The sequence below is a fragment of the Oxyura jamaicensis genome, chromosome 3 (genome assembly GCF_011077185.1).
Source record: "Oxyura jamaicensis isolate SHBP4307 breed ruddy duck chromosome 3, BPBGC_Ojam_1.0, whole genome shotgun sequence".
Classification (NCBI taxonomy): Eukaryota; Metazoa; Chordata; class Aves; order Anseriformes; family Anatidae; genus Oxyura; species Oxyura jamaicensis.
In genome coordinates this window covers 88069389-88083148 of record NC_048895.1, presented here as the reverse complement: position 1 = coordinate 88083148, position 13760 = coordinate 88069389, and the positions used below count along the sequence as shown (strand labels likewise).

Genomic DNA, 13760 nt, shown 5'->3' with positions numbered 1-13760 from the left:
TGCTTATTTAACAGAGGCAGAACAACTCCAAAGGCAACCCCTACCGATGGTCACTGAAGCGTGTCACCAGTCACAGGTCAAAGATTGCTAAACTTCCAACAACAGTCCAAAATCTCCTCAGATTTCTTGTTTTTACAGCATCAAAATATGGTCACCAAAGACCTGAATCAAGTCAGTGCTATTCTGAGTGGAATCAGCATTCACCTTGACAAGCTGGTCCAGTTTGCTGCTTTCCCATAGTAACATCTCTGCCTCTAAGTTGAAAAACTTAGCTTGACACTTTCTTTGCATATTTTATATACCCGATTTTTCTGAAGGCTCTTAAGTTAATCCATCTCACATTGGTCTGTTTATGATAAGATAAAATAATGCATATTTTCCCCAAATAATTTTTAATCAAGTCAAGCGGGTTTATACTACGGTATTTTAACCTCTAATTCAGTAATTCAGTTTATAATTCCCCACTTTTTCTCTTATCTAGTAGTTATTTTTATGTACACTTCTTTCCATATCATCTGAGTAACAAATGTGAGAGAGATAAACTTTCTCTTCTTTCCAGCTACTTATTTTAAAATATATTGCAAATGACACAGAAATAGTTTGCTCAACCATTTGACAGAAAAAAAAATAGTAACAGAAAACTCAAGCCTTTCAGTTTACCGAGAAACTACCTCAGTTTTGCTACTTTCTGTGACTAAATTTAGATTATCTGTTGAGTCTACAGATAGCCTAGCCATTATAAAGGTATTACCTATTTAAATCTAGCTCCATATTTTCAGGCAAGAAATAGCATCCATGAAAATCAAATCAAATAGCATCCATGAAAATCAAATGCAAATGTCCACATAGAATGATTCATCTTAAGTCTGAACACATCTATAATGTCACCTCTTCAGGAATAACATTGCAATTTCCTCTACGGACAAATACCAAAATGATTTTATAATATAAATTACAAAGGGTCAAAAATAAAGATACGGTCAAAGATAAAGAATTTCATGAAAAGAAGATCTATACTGGAATACAATGCCTCTTTTATATAATTCCAACAATTTCTCTAAAAGGAATCTAGTTTTTAATTAAGTTTTAATTATGTGCAGACCTATTATAATTTTATACCACTAATGCTGTTCCAGTACTTATTTTCCTTGAGGTTTTCCTTGTTTCCTGTATAACCTAAGTTTCTACATACCAACTTGCATTTGCTTCTCTAAACCTGTAAAATTCCTAGAATTCACAATTCTTTACAGCTCCCAAAGGTGGATGTTAAATCTGTCTATATGTCAACTTGACCAGTATTCTTTGCATGTCCTTTTCTCATCTTTCATCTTGTTTGCATACAGAAAGTCATATACAGCATTTGCACTTGAGTGAAGCTATTTAAATGGTGAGGGTCTGAAACAGGAATGACTGTACGTAGACTGATTTATCCAAATAAAACACAGGCTACCTTCTTTCTACAGCACTTTCACAAGGGGACGGAAACCACCAGAATCTATGCTTCCAAAACTTGTGACCACAACACAGACATGCTTTCCTTTTCTCCAGCATACAAACCGAATGTGTCCTCTTTGGTAATATTTGCACATTTTGATACAATGACAAAAGGTTCTTCAACATGCTACTTCATTATCGTGTGAGTTCTTTGAAACCTCAGAAACAGTTTACTGATCACAATCCTTCATATTGGTACCGAAGGTCTAAAAAGCCTCTTCATACAGTAAATTTATGGCTTACCGGAAGTCCACGAGCACCTGGAAGTCCTGGCTCACCCTTGAAAAAATGGAGTTTTGCAGAGACATTAGCACAAAGTTTTGTATACAACATACAGCTCTCAACTTTTGGAGGGTATTATTTAGTGGACATGTTCTACAAGTATTATTCACGTAATGCTACAGTGGTTTCAGTGAGACATGACAGAAGGGAGACTTTCTCAATATTAAAAGGATACTCCTTGAGGCTTTTTTTCCTCTCAAAAAAAAAAAATCAAACTCACTAGTTACTCTGACTTCTGATGTATATTTCATTTGTCTGATTGCTGATGAAGTCAAGTTTCGTTGTTCTTGTTCCCACTGCATATGATTATGAAATTATTACAATACAACAAGAGGGAAAGAGCTTCACCAGTACTTATGATGGTCAGTCTTGATGTCAGCAATGTAACATCACCATTCCTTACTGCTGGCTGAGGGAATGGAAGTTGCTTTGTACTATGGGATAAGGAACCAACGGGACTGTGTTCTACAGATTTTTTAATATTATAAGAAAGGCTGCAGCATTTCATTAGTTGCACAGAGACAAACAAAAACCCTGCTAAAATGCCTGTCCCATAATTTCACATATAATTTTGTTCTTACCTTCTGTCCTTTTGGTCCTGTGGCTCCCTGTGATCCATCAGGGCCTGTGAATCCCTTTGGAAATAAGGGATAAAATGTTAATGTAAATGCTACTTGAGCTTTTCTTAATCACAACAGAAAACATTCTAAACCATAGAATAATGAAGCTGAGTAACTGCAGGAGACTTACAATTCAAATGCCTATATAAATGTAGAAATAGAACTGAGATTCAATATTTATTTACATTTAAGCACTACCCAAGTTCAAAGTACTAGCTTCTGGTGACCAGTATCAGTGCTTGTGATGTATGTCTTCCAAAAATTATTGTTAAATTTCAACTGAACTTAACATGTGAACTCAAATGATCGTCTTTTGTCCTGATGGAAGACTGATGAATTAAGTTCATTGCTTATGTTAAAAACAACAACCATCCATGCTTTCCGTTTCAAAAAACATTGTTCATAATTACAAACTGGAAGAAGCATCAAGGCTCTCAAAAGGGTAAGCAGGTGTCTGAAATTACGCAAGGAAGACTGGTTTTATAGAAGTCTTTTTTCCAGCCTTCTATACACATGCACTTCACTAGGAATTAAAATGAATTGTCAGACTCTCTGTAAGAAGTATGTATTAGTAAAACCAATTTATAGAGACACACATATTGAGATTCTGGATAACTTCACTAGGCATTTTGGTTGACTTGTAATTTTAGAGAGGAAGCTCAGAGGAGACCTTATTGCTCTCTACAACCACCTGATAGGAAGGTGTGGGGAGCTGGGGGTTGGCCTCTTTTCACAGGTAACTAGTGATATAACTAGAGGGAATGGCCTCAAGTTGAGCCAGTGGAGGTTTAGGTTGGAAATGAGGAGACATTTCTTCTCAGAAAGAGCAGTCAGGCACTGGAATGGGTTGCCCAGGGAGGTGGTGGAGTCACCAGCCCTGGGGGTGTTTAAGGAAATGTTGGACGTAGTACTTAGGGACATGGTTTAGTGGGTGACATTGGTGGTAGGGGGATGGTTGGACCAGATGATCTCGGAGGTCTTTCCCAACCTTAATGATTCTGTGATTCAGGAGGCAATGGCTTAATGAAAATCAGTCTTGACTACCCTAAAATAAAATATTGCTCATGGTTTTAATTGATGTGTCCTATTTAAAAGTAGGAAGCTACAATCACTTGCAGTCAGAAGGTTCGCACTGTACACTTGCAGGATAGTTGTATGGACTAGTTAGGACCTTGGCTGATTATGGAAACAGTTAGACCTGAGAACAGAGACAAACCTGCACTGTGACAGTCATAAAATGATGCAAATGCATTTCGTGAACCATATATACCCGTGTGTCATATACGCCATATATTCTTCATATATATACTTCTGTGTATCTTCTCCCTTTTTTTCATCACTAACATACTGAAACACTAATTTGTGAGGAAGAAAGCATTAGTACAGTTCTGTATTAGTATCAGAGGTCACCCCAAGGAAAGTTTTTCCCCTTCTTCTTGTCACTACTGAAGTAGAGTCACTACTACTACAACTGAGATCTGTTTTTCAGCTCTTCTTCCTCAGGCTCGCAGCTTCACTGAGGCAGCATCTGCCATTCCCTCACTCTAAAGATCACTTTAGTCTGCACCATTAGTCACCATTCCTTGTAATTCAGTCCTGAAGGAAATGACACTCCCCAAATTTCTGATAACCACATAAGGCAATCAGGCATAATTGAATCACAAACTTCCATCTCTTGGGAAAAAGAAGCTACAGAGACTGCCTTGTCTACATAGGCCAGAACAGGCTTATATTAACCACTCTGAACAAAAAGTCAACAAAGCTGCCAGGCTGGATTTGAGGTTAGTCTTTGAACCGTACTTGTTTATCTGGCTAAAATTAAAAAGTCATCATGATATTATAACTGCAAATTCAGTTGGAGTTCTTTTGTTTTCTTTTGTTTCCAAGATTTTAATTGGCTTACATGGCCAAGAAATTTCCAGAGATCTGTAAGAAAAGCCTTGCTTTTATGTTTGTCCAATACTTTCCTTTTTGGCGCACATCCAGCTATTCTCTGTTCACCCAAAGGGATGTTTTCTCTGATAATTTTCTTTCTAGAGCTTATATGACCATTACAGGCAATTACTGTACAATATCTTTACTCGGTCTATTAAACCTGACACTGAAATAGTTTGTGAAAGAAAAACAAGAATTTAGGAAGTCAGAACTGCCTCACCAATTAAAAATGGAAGAAGGAATTATAAATCTAAAACCCAATTAAAAGTTGAATGCACAGCAGGAATACAATAAGCTCTCATGTGTTATCTTCCACTGAAAGTTTTAAAAAAAAGGCTTAACATTTCAGAATACACTTTTAGTATTAGTTTCATTCATCCACTAATATGAGGGAGCATGAAAGTGCAAATAAGTATTAAAAGCTGGGTTGAGTTTTAAAAGTTCTGTTTCTCTTGGTTGTGTTACCATGAATCCTGGCTATCATACCCAAAGTGAAATTTTTAAAAGGCAATCATTTTTGAAAATCTGCTTATGAGTTTTTGACAAGTAAATTGGGTTGTGGTTCTGTATTTCTCTAAAAAAAAAAAAAAAAAAAAAAAAAAAAAAAAAAGTTCATTTGAAGTACTGAAAATAATGGGAGCATTGGCAAGCCCATTTCCACTTAGTTTTGAAATTTGAAGTCCAACTACAGACTGTTTCAGGTTCATGTCCAATTACGCCTTTAAAAAAAATAATAAGTTAAAAACTTAACCACAACAGTGTTGCAATCTTCTACAAATATGAGGTGTTTCAATTTATATCAACTGTAATATTCCATAATATACTAATTTATAATCTACACTAATATACTATTATCTATACTACACTGTAGTATAGATCTATGAAATCTATACTTTTATATAATCTTTATTTTTTGTTTGAAATTGTGTAAGTATTCTGTGTAAGTTACATGTCAGTTTGCCTGCACCCTGGCATACAATCTAAGTAACGATGTAAGTCTTGCTTAACAGAGGTGTTTTTATTGCCACTAGTGTATTCAAGGGATACAACTAACAGACCATCAGCATTAGGTGATCTTGAATCTTTATTCTCCTATTATTTTCCAGAGAGAAAGAAAGATACGTTAGATTTTTTCAGAACAGCAACATGAAAATCAGTTTCTCCTCAGAAACTGAGATGTTCCAATTTATGCTTCAATTTGTTAAAAAAAAAAAAAAACAAAAAACAATAGATAACCATTTACTTTAACATCAATAGAAATGTTGATTGTTTTCATTCTTTCCCATTTTCTCTGTTTTAGGCAATAGCAGACAAATGAGCCCTAAAATTACAGAAACCGCACCCTGTGTGCTCCCCTCTGGCACTGAGTGCCAACAGCCCATGGCCACCCTGTGGTGACCATTGAGGGCAGGGCCACAGGTGTTCCATGCCAGCTGCCCCATGTCAGTTGCCCCATGTGCAGGAGCGGGTCTCGCCTCAGTGCTCTGTGCTGCCTCTGGAGCTGCCCTGGCCAGGGACTGGATCCTCCTCTGGCCCTTGTTGCCCTGCTCTGCATCTCCCAAGGGAGCAGACGCTGACCTGAGGCTGCTTCCAGAGGTAGCTGCTTCCCCCACAGGTGGGAGGAAGCCACAGCCTGGAAAGGTGTGCTGCTACAGAGACTCCCCTGCTTGTCCATCACTGAGTTCCCTTGCTCTCATTGTTTCTCCGGGACAGGATTCCCTGGAGAAGGAGGGCACTGTGCTGCTTCACCTAAGCCTGCAGCACGGCCTCCTGCCTGCAGCACCACTGACCAGGACCCTTTCCTTAGTAGGGTGGCAGCACCCAACACTGTTCCTTGGCTGCTTCCCCCCTGGCAGGGGGGACACAGAGTTGTGTTCCTTTAAGAGAGCACATTTTGGCTTGGAGAGAAGTCCCTCTCCCCCATGCATGCTGCTGGCACTCGGCTGGCAGCTGTGAGGAAGCCAGAGACCTCAAAAGATCATGCTCCTACAGAAATAGATTAAAACCAAGTATTTTTCTTTTTCTTTAAAAAAAAAAAAAAAAAAAAAAAAAGGAAATTCCAGAAAGTCAAGCATACTCACATCAGCTCCTGGCTCTCCAGGCAGGCCAGGGGATCCTGCCTTGCCTGCATCCCCATCCGGACCCTTCAGAATTTAAAAGGAGAGTTATGCATATTTCATCTACAGAAGCAGAAACAAAACTTTTTACGTCTCTTCTTGAGAAGTAAATGCAAATTAGCTGAAATCACTTACCGGTGGACCTGGGGGGCCATTTGGACCTCTCTCTCCCTAACAAGAGACAAAAGAAAAGGTATGGTCCCTCATGAGAAACACTGATTTGCGGATTATTAGGAATAATCCCAAACTGATTCTCTTTGTAGAGAATGAATGTAAACCCACCTCATCTCTATTACAGGCTAACAAGAATAATCACTCTAAGTTCTCACAGGATTGGAAGGAAAATATATAGTAGCTGCTATCATGAATAGTGCCACAAATCCTTAGCAGGCTTTATTAAGAATGATACTAGGTAATTGCTTTCGAGATTAGAATTATAAAATCTTTACACCCCAATTAAGGCAAATAATCACAGCATATGACCATAATTACATAAAATAAATCCTATATTGTTTATATCAGAGAGAATCTGAAAGGCTCTCTCTCCCCCTCTCTCCATCCCAGTTTGCTAAAACATATGAGACCTGTCAGTTCCAGTGCAGATTTCCAGCCAAATTCAAATTCCTTGGGGTCGAGTGCTGGCAGTGAGGACAATGCAGGTACAGCTTGAGGCATTACCTATTTCCTAGGCAGGTCACAGGAAATACTTACATCAATGCCGTCAATACCGGGAACTCCTGGTGGCCCTGGCGGACCTGGGGGGCCTGGTGGACCAGGGAGACCTCTCTAATGAGGAGTAAAAAGAGGAGCAATTAGATCCTGGTAAACTTGTGAGAGCCAGTCTGAGGAGACCAGCACTACGTGAGCGGCTTCTTTGGGTTAGTCAGGGGGCCACAGCAGCAATGGGGGTCTGTCCCCTCACTCCACCTGTGTCAGGACCCTGGTGAGATGTTAAACCCCCTCCCTGAGCCTGTCCACCCCTGCACCCCCAGATCCTTCACAAGTCTGGGGCAAGGCACCGGCAGCTTGACCCAGCTGTGTGCTGATGGCAGGGTGGGAGACATAAGAACAGTGAACTCTGCAAAAGAAGGACTGAAACTCACTGAGCTATTCTAATTACTCAGTGAGCAAAAAGCAGACAGTCTTCCTAAGAGTTCGTGCTAGCGAAGAAAGTTTAAACTACCCCTTTCCCTACTTCAGGGGCAGGTTCAGCAGCTCCCTGTTTCCGCAGGATTACATTAGCATCCACAGAGGCTCCTTCTGCAAGCACCAGGCTCCCAGGGGAGAGGCAGGAGGCACTGCCTGTGTGTGGAAGCTAAGAGAAAGGCTTTTATGGGCCTCCGTCCCTATAATGGGGGTCTCTGTTCTCCTCGCAGCCAGCTCCAGCCCCCACAAAGGCACTCTGTGAGCGGGAGGCCAGCCTGGGGCCCTGCTCCCCACAGCGCTGCTGCTCCAGCCGCCTTTCCTCCCCACACCAGTCCTTCCAGAAATAACCCAGCCCGTGGTATTCGTAGGTGCAGGAGAAAAGGGTCAAAAGCCCTTCAGCGAGTCAGTGCCTGGGCATGACAGAAAGCAGCCTTCAGCCTCTCTTCACCTAGACCCCTTCCCTTTGTGCACAACACCATCCCTTCCCTCACACTTACCTCAATCACCGTCTGGCTTATCTGCAAGGGAGAGAAACAGGGACAAAGTCAGAGGAAACTTACTTGAGCCAGGCAAAGGCAAATAATCTGCAGGAAGAGCCCCTGAGGCAGGGGGGGCAGCACAGCCCAGGCCATGGTGGGAAGCACCCTACTTGGGTGCCACAAGGCACCAAAACCCCAAACACGTCCCTGCAGCCAAAAGGTGAGCCCAGCTGCAGGCACCCCTCACTGCTGCTTATTAAATGCCTCGGAGAGGGGGGTCGTGGGGATTGGAGGAGAGCTGAAGGCTGGGAAGGAGAGGATTGAATGACAGCAGCTCCTTTAACCCTTTGCCCTGCTTGCTGTTGCTTCAGGCACCTTCCCTCACCCCCCACCAAGTTTTCCCCTCCCTAAGGCTGCCCGGGAGTCTGCAAGGAGGTGGCAAACATCTCCCCTGGCTGCAAGACACAGCTTTCTATAGTCTCTGGCACGAGCAGCGACTGAGGAAGAAAAGAAAGGAAGGCATGGAAGAGTTAAAATGAGGCTGCTGCTCATGGGGGGCTGGGTTTCTAAAGACACCAAATTTCACACAGGTATGGCGAAAATAGGCATCTCTGGACCTAGAGGGGGAAAAACGAGGCTCCTGTGGGCTGGATGGACTTGGTGGCAGCCTGGCTCGGCAGTGCCAGGCTGGGAACGCCGCTCACCCGGGCCGGGAGCTCGCCACAGCCTTCTCGCTGGGGTCGCAGAGGGTCACAGTGAATCACCATCCACTGGATGTCAAACTGGTGGGGAAGACAAAACAACATTAAATCAGTCTAGGGGGTCACACTTGACAATGTTTTAATAGGACAAGCGCTGGTCAGTTAATGATATGTTTTGAAAGGTAGGTATTTAACAGGAATAGGTGTGGGTTTAAGGGTACGGAGATGCAATTCAGCAGCAGCCACTGGCATGCCTCTGTTACAGAGCAGATCACCTCCTTGCATGCCTCCAGCCCCGAAATCTGAAGGCATTTTATAGAGGAGGCGCAAACCTGCTGAGGGATTTAAAGAGGAGGTGAGATTCATCATTTATTTGTAAAGATGTTCATATAAGCACAGGCATTTATCTCATGTTGTGCTGTAATGGTGGTTTTATTAAAGGACACATCGCCCCCAGAAGATTTTCTCTGACTGGATGGTTATGTCTATGAGGAGTGATAGGTCTGAGGACAGAAACAAATGGTTCAAGTATGAGGGGTTCAGAAAACTGGATTGTAGACACTAGCAACACTCTGTAATTGTTATAGATATCTGTGAAATTTCACATCTTCTTTGAATTTTTATTTGGCACTGGCAAATGACACAGGATTAAGACCACCTCTTCTCAGAAACTGCCACCAAGTCTCTCTTGATGAGCATACGTAGATTAAAAATACATATCTTCTGCTAATAGTTATCAAATAACTCAAATACACAGCTTCTGAGGTGTTATCATCTGATTTATAATGCATCAAGTGGAATTTTAAGTACCAAAAGCATATTACACTGTGCATAGTTATCATTTTCAAGTTTTAAAGTCTTGGATTGTTTTCACTTTCTATCATATATAGTACCAGTTTGGTTTATCACCCACTAATGAGTGATTTACCTGGGGGAAAAGAAGGATTATCTTTTTTCTTGTTGCAACATAGAGTCCTGGTATAGAAAAGACTGTCTTTTTTTTTTTTTTTTTTTTTTTTTTTTTTTCCTGAGAAACTGAAATAAAAGTGGGAGCAGCCAGAGGCTTTCATTTATTATTTTTCCACTTCTCTCAATCTTTCTTCTTATTCTACGGAGCTAAAGGAGCTTCCCACCATCTCTCCCACAACATAATGTCTTAGTGCTTCCTGGCTGCCTCCTGCGCTCCCTCTAAGATCTCTCTTTGCTCTCTTTAATCCCAGCCTGTGACTGATGCAGAAAGCAGACTGTCACTGAGATGCTTTCCTCTCCCGACACCTTCCTTACATTGACTTAGTTGCATTCTGACTGCTGTAGCTGAAAAAGGCTTTGAGTCTGAAGTTCTCTAAGATCTCTGCAAGACACCCACATGTCCACAAGTTTCTTTTTTGTTATTCTTTTCACCTTCACCACTTCTCTGCTGCCCCTCCTGAACTCCTTGCTATCACATCTCTGCTGTTCTATTTAGCACAGCCATTCCAGTTTCCAGAGTGCTGTGAACAGCACAAAGGAGGCAGTAGTTTCTTTTACCCGCAGTGTTATCTGACACCACTCTCTATGAGTCAATTCTTCACCTCCTTTATCCAGTTCTCATTTTAAAACCCTTCCCAATCCTTCATAATAGACAACTGAACGACATAATAGACATATAAAATAATTGAACATATACTATAATTTAATATTAATAGGCAGCAATGCAACAATAAAAATAAGTGGTTATCTGGAATCTGAAGATGATGATTCATAAAAAGGCATAAAAAATGGGACCAAATGACCTCCAGATGATAATTTACTTCATACCATATCACTAGATCCTGAGTCTGCATTATTCACCGTTGAAGCTCATTTGCAGAGGCAGAGAGGTCCACAATGCCTCTAAAGCAGTGCTTACAATATATTTCTGATTTAAATAAAAATCTGTTTCTGATTTAAATGAGGTAGGTGTGGCCCTAAGTGACAATTTTTTCTTTTCCATTTTGTCTCTTTAATGTTAAAATAAAATGATACTGAGTGTTATTTAATAATACTAAAATTAAAAAGTAATCCATTAAGTAGCCACGAAATACTAAAATTAAGATTGCCTGTAAACACTTCCTCTGTGTGTAATCTGAAACTGTGATTCCACACTTCTTCCCTCAGAACCTTTGCCTCATTCACCAGGCTAAAGGAGCAAGGCTGTGGAAATGGTTCACATACTGTAGAAACTGGAAGTTTGGAAGTGAACATGGCAAAGTGTGACAGAAAAAGAAAGGATGGCTTTGTGACAAAGGCAGACGTGCCACTGTGGATTGTACTCCTGCTTTTGCCTCATATTTCTTAAACAGTGGTAACAAATAGTTTAAATCAAAATAGCCAAATTAGACAGCATTCTGCATTATGGGAGGAAAGGTTAGTTGCTTGAACTGAAGTATCTGGGCACAGGTTATGCAAAAAGGCTGATCAGTAACAACTGTAACTGAAATCAATAGTCCTGAGCTTTATTTACAACTTCTAAAGTGCTATAAAATTTGCAAACACTCTGAAAAATCACTTTTAAAGAACACTACCAGCAGCCACTACCTGCATCACCACATTGTTTTGTTTTGCCTTTTTTATACATAGATAATTGTTGCCTCTTTGTGTGTGTGGCAGGGGGTTGTCTTTCAATTTTTTTGGCTTCTGCACTAAGAAGTGCAGAAAGATGTGAGATGAGCAAATGCTAATTACTGGGTTGGCCTAGGCTTTGATGAATGACTCTTCAAGTGCCAATATCCAAGTCTCAAGAGAATACTACTGGCAAATGCATCTACATTTTAAAGTTTGAACCAAGTTTTTCAACTTTGTACAAAGTCAATATTAAAACAGAAAAATTATTAACGAGATTGTAAAATGGGGTAACTTGCTACAGTAGGAACTTAACTTGCTGAGCCAGAAGATCCTTTTAATGTCTCATATGCTTCCTTCCAACATTCTAGAGTGGCCAAAGAGAAAACTGATCACTTTGTTTTGTTCAAGAAGGGGTTTGAATGGTAAACATTAAGTAAAGCCGGCTACTCTCATGAGATTAATAAACAAACAGAAATAAGTCTTAATAAAAGAGGCAGGCATCATATGCAGAAAAAAATACTTAGCATTGTTTATAAAGCACTGTGCCACAATGTGAATGCGAAAGCAGTTGTAATATTTTGAACATGCAGTTTTAATTTGACATAGCCTAGTTCACAGTTGCTTGGTCAGGCACCACTAATTTATTTATTTATTTTTAACGATGGTTTCTTGGTAATTATTTTGCTTTGTTTTGTGTGTGTGTGTTTTGTTTTTTTTTAGGATTTAAAGGATGCTACCATTTTGAAGATGTCTGGAGTAGATGTTCTATAAAATAAGTACAAGGTGTTATTAAGGATGAAATACAAGCACAATGTTCTCAGAAATGAACCTTAGATAAACCAAGGGTAGTAATAAAACTGAGTTATTAAAATTTAATCTTTTAAGACCCATAGGTGGTTAAGACCTGTGGGTCAATATTCTTGACATCCATTTTCCAAAATTCCCACAGGGTTTCAGTTTCATTTTAAATTATTAACACAGATATAATTTGATTAGTTATGTCTGTCAATTCACTGTTTTGCCCTCTTCAGTTTTATGGAAATGCCCATAAATGCCCACCGTTTTGCACATCTCAGTAGCAGAGCTATGCAATTCAGTTGTCTTATCAGTGCTTTAGATGAGGTTTAGTAAATCTAAGTGAGACCTAAATATCTAGAGTACTACTTTCAGTACAGCAGCATAAGTTCACAGTGAAGCATTTAACAGTACCATAGGCTTTAAGAGAAATTGTGACATTTCTCTGGGGGCAAATCAGAGCATGTCTGCAGCTGCCTTCTGGACGAGCTGGCTCCCTGTGTCCCGCTGGGTTACTGCTGCTTCAGGGATGATTCAAGAAAAAATAGCACTTTGGGGGAATTACAGTTCAACTAATTGATTTTCAAGTGGAGGTTTTGCTGTTTTTCATCGGTGGTATCTGTTTGTTATAAGGGAAGTCTGCTATCAACTGTTTGCACCTTTGTTCTTAAGTGACCAGGAATAAGCTACATCTATTTAAACATCTTATCCTGAGAGATTTCACAGAGTGAAAATATATATATATATATATTATTATTTATTTATTTATTTTACAATACATGGATATAATCTGTGCAATAGTGTAAATCAATCCTTGTTCAACAAATATTGATAAGCAATTTCCTCTTATATGCTATAAGTTAGGTAGCTGCACTGAACTGGTCAACAGCATTAAACGTAGATTAAGTAATGATGCAGCAAAGTGTTTAGTGACAATTATGAGAAAATCAGGGTAGTGCCTCTGAAATCACAGAAACTAAAGCAATTTACATCACCTCACAGCAGTTAATATTTGAGCAGTAGGAAATGAATGCCCTTACCTTTTCTAAACATAGGATTCAGGAAGTTCTTCTTCAGTTTTGAACTGATGATATATCTTGTATTGCTTAGAGTTTATAGTAGATTATTTGAATTACTTTTAGATAAAAAGAACTATTTTCTTTTTTATCTAAGAAAAGATAAAATGCAGTTGTAAACCTGTATAAAAATTTGCCCTCTATAAAACATTCCAGAAATCCTGGGATAAATCTTTTTAAAGACTCAAAGGCAAGCCAGAATTTCTAATGGAACTCTATCACTCTCAGAAGCAATCACAGTAACAACAAGCCATAAAGAATCTCTTTTAAAATAACGTGTATTATAGTGCACCTGTAAGAAGTTGACCTATTCTGCAAGATAAATAGAGCACTCACGGAACACTGAGTAAATATATAAATAAATAAAAAGAGGAAAAACAGGAAACATAACTTTTGTCCTTTAAAATTTGTAACATTGGAAGTCATATACTTTAACAATGCTTGAAAATAAATTATCAATTGTGCATGGAACACATTAAATAACCAAGACTGCTGAGATGTTTAAACTGAGTATAGTCAAGCAAGTTATAGG

The 13760-nt window shown here is 39.7% G+C and overlaps 1 protein-coding gene across 2 annotated transcripts in view; it reads right to left on the bottom strand.

Moving 5' to 3' along the window:
• COL9A1 (collagen type IX alpha 1 chain) overlaps positions 1–13760 on the bottom strand; it is a 68146-nt gene that overhangs the window by 40387 nt on the left and 13999 nt on the right. Inside the window, exons 6-12 of one of the 2 annotated variants that reach the window (XM_035322899.1) lie at positions 8778–8855; positions 8092–8112; positions 7160–7234; positions 6584–6619; positions 6413–6475; positions 2358–2411; positions 1738–1773 (exon numbers count right to left, since the gene is read on the bottom strand). In XM_035322899.1, coding sequence (XP_035178790.1) covers positions 1738–1773; positions 2358–2411; positions 6413–6475; positions 6584–6619; positions 7160–7234; positions 8092–8112; positions 8778–8855 — 363 coding nt within the window. Of the gene's footprint in view, positions 1–1737; positions 1774–2357; positions 2412–6412; positions 6476–6583; positions 6620–7159; positions 7235–8091; positions 8113–8154; positions 8309–8777; positions 8856–13760 lie in introns of those variants that run through there. The other variant, XM_035322900.1, reaches the window with a different exon arrangement.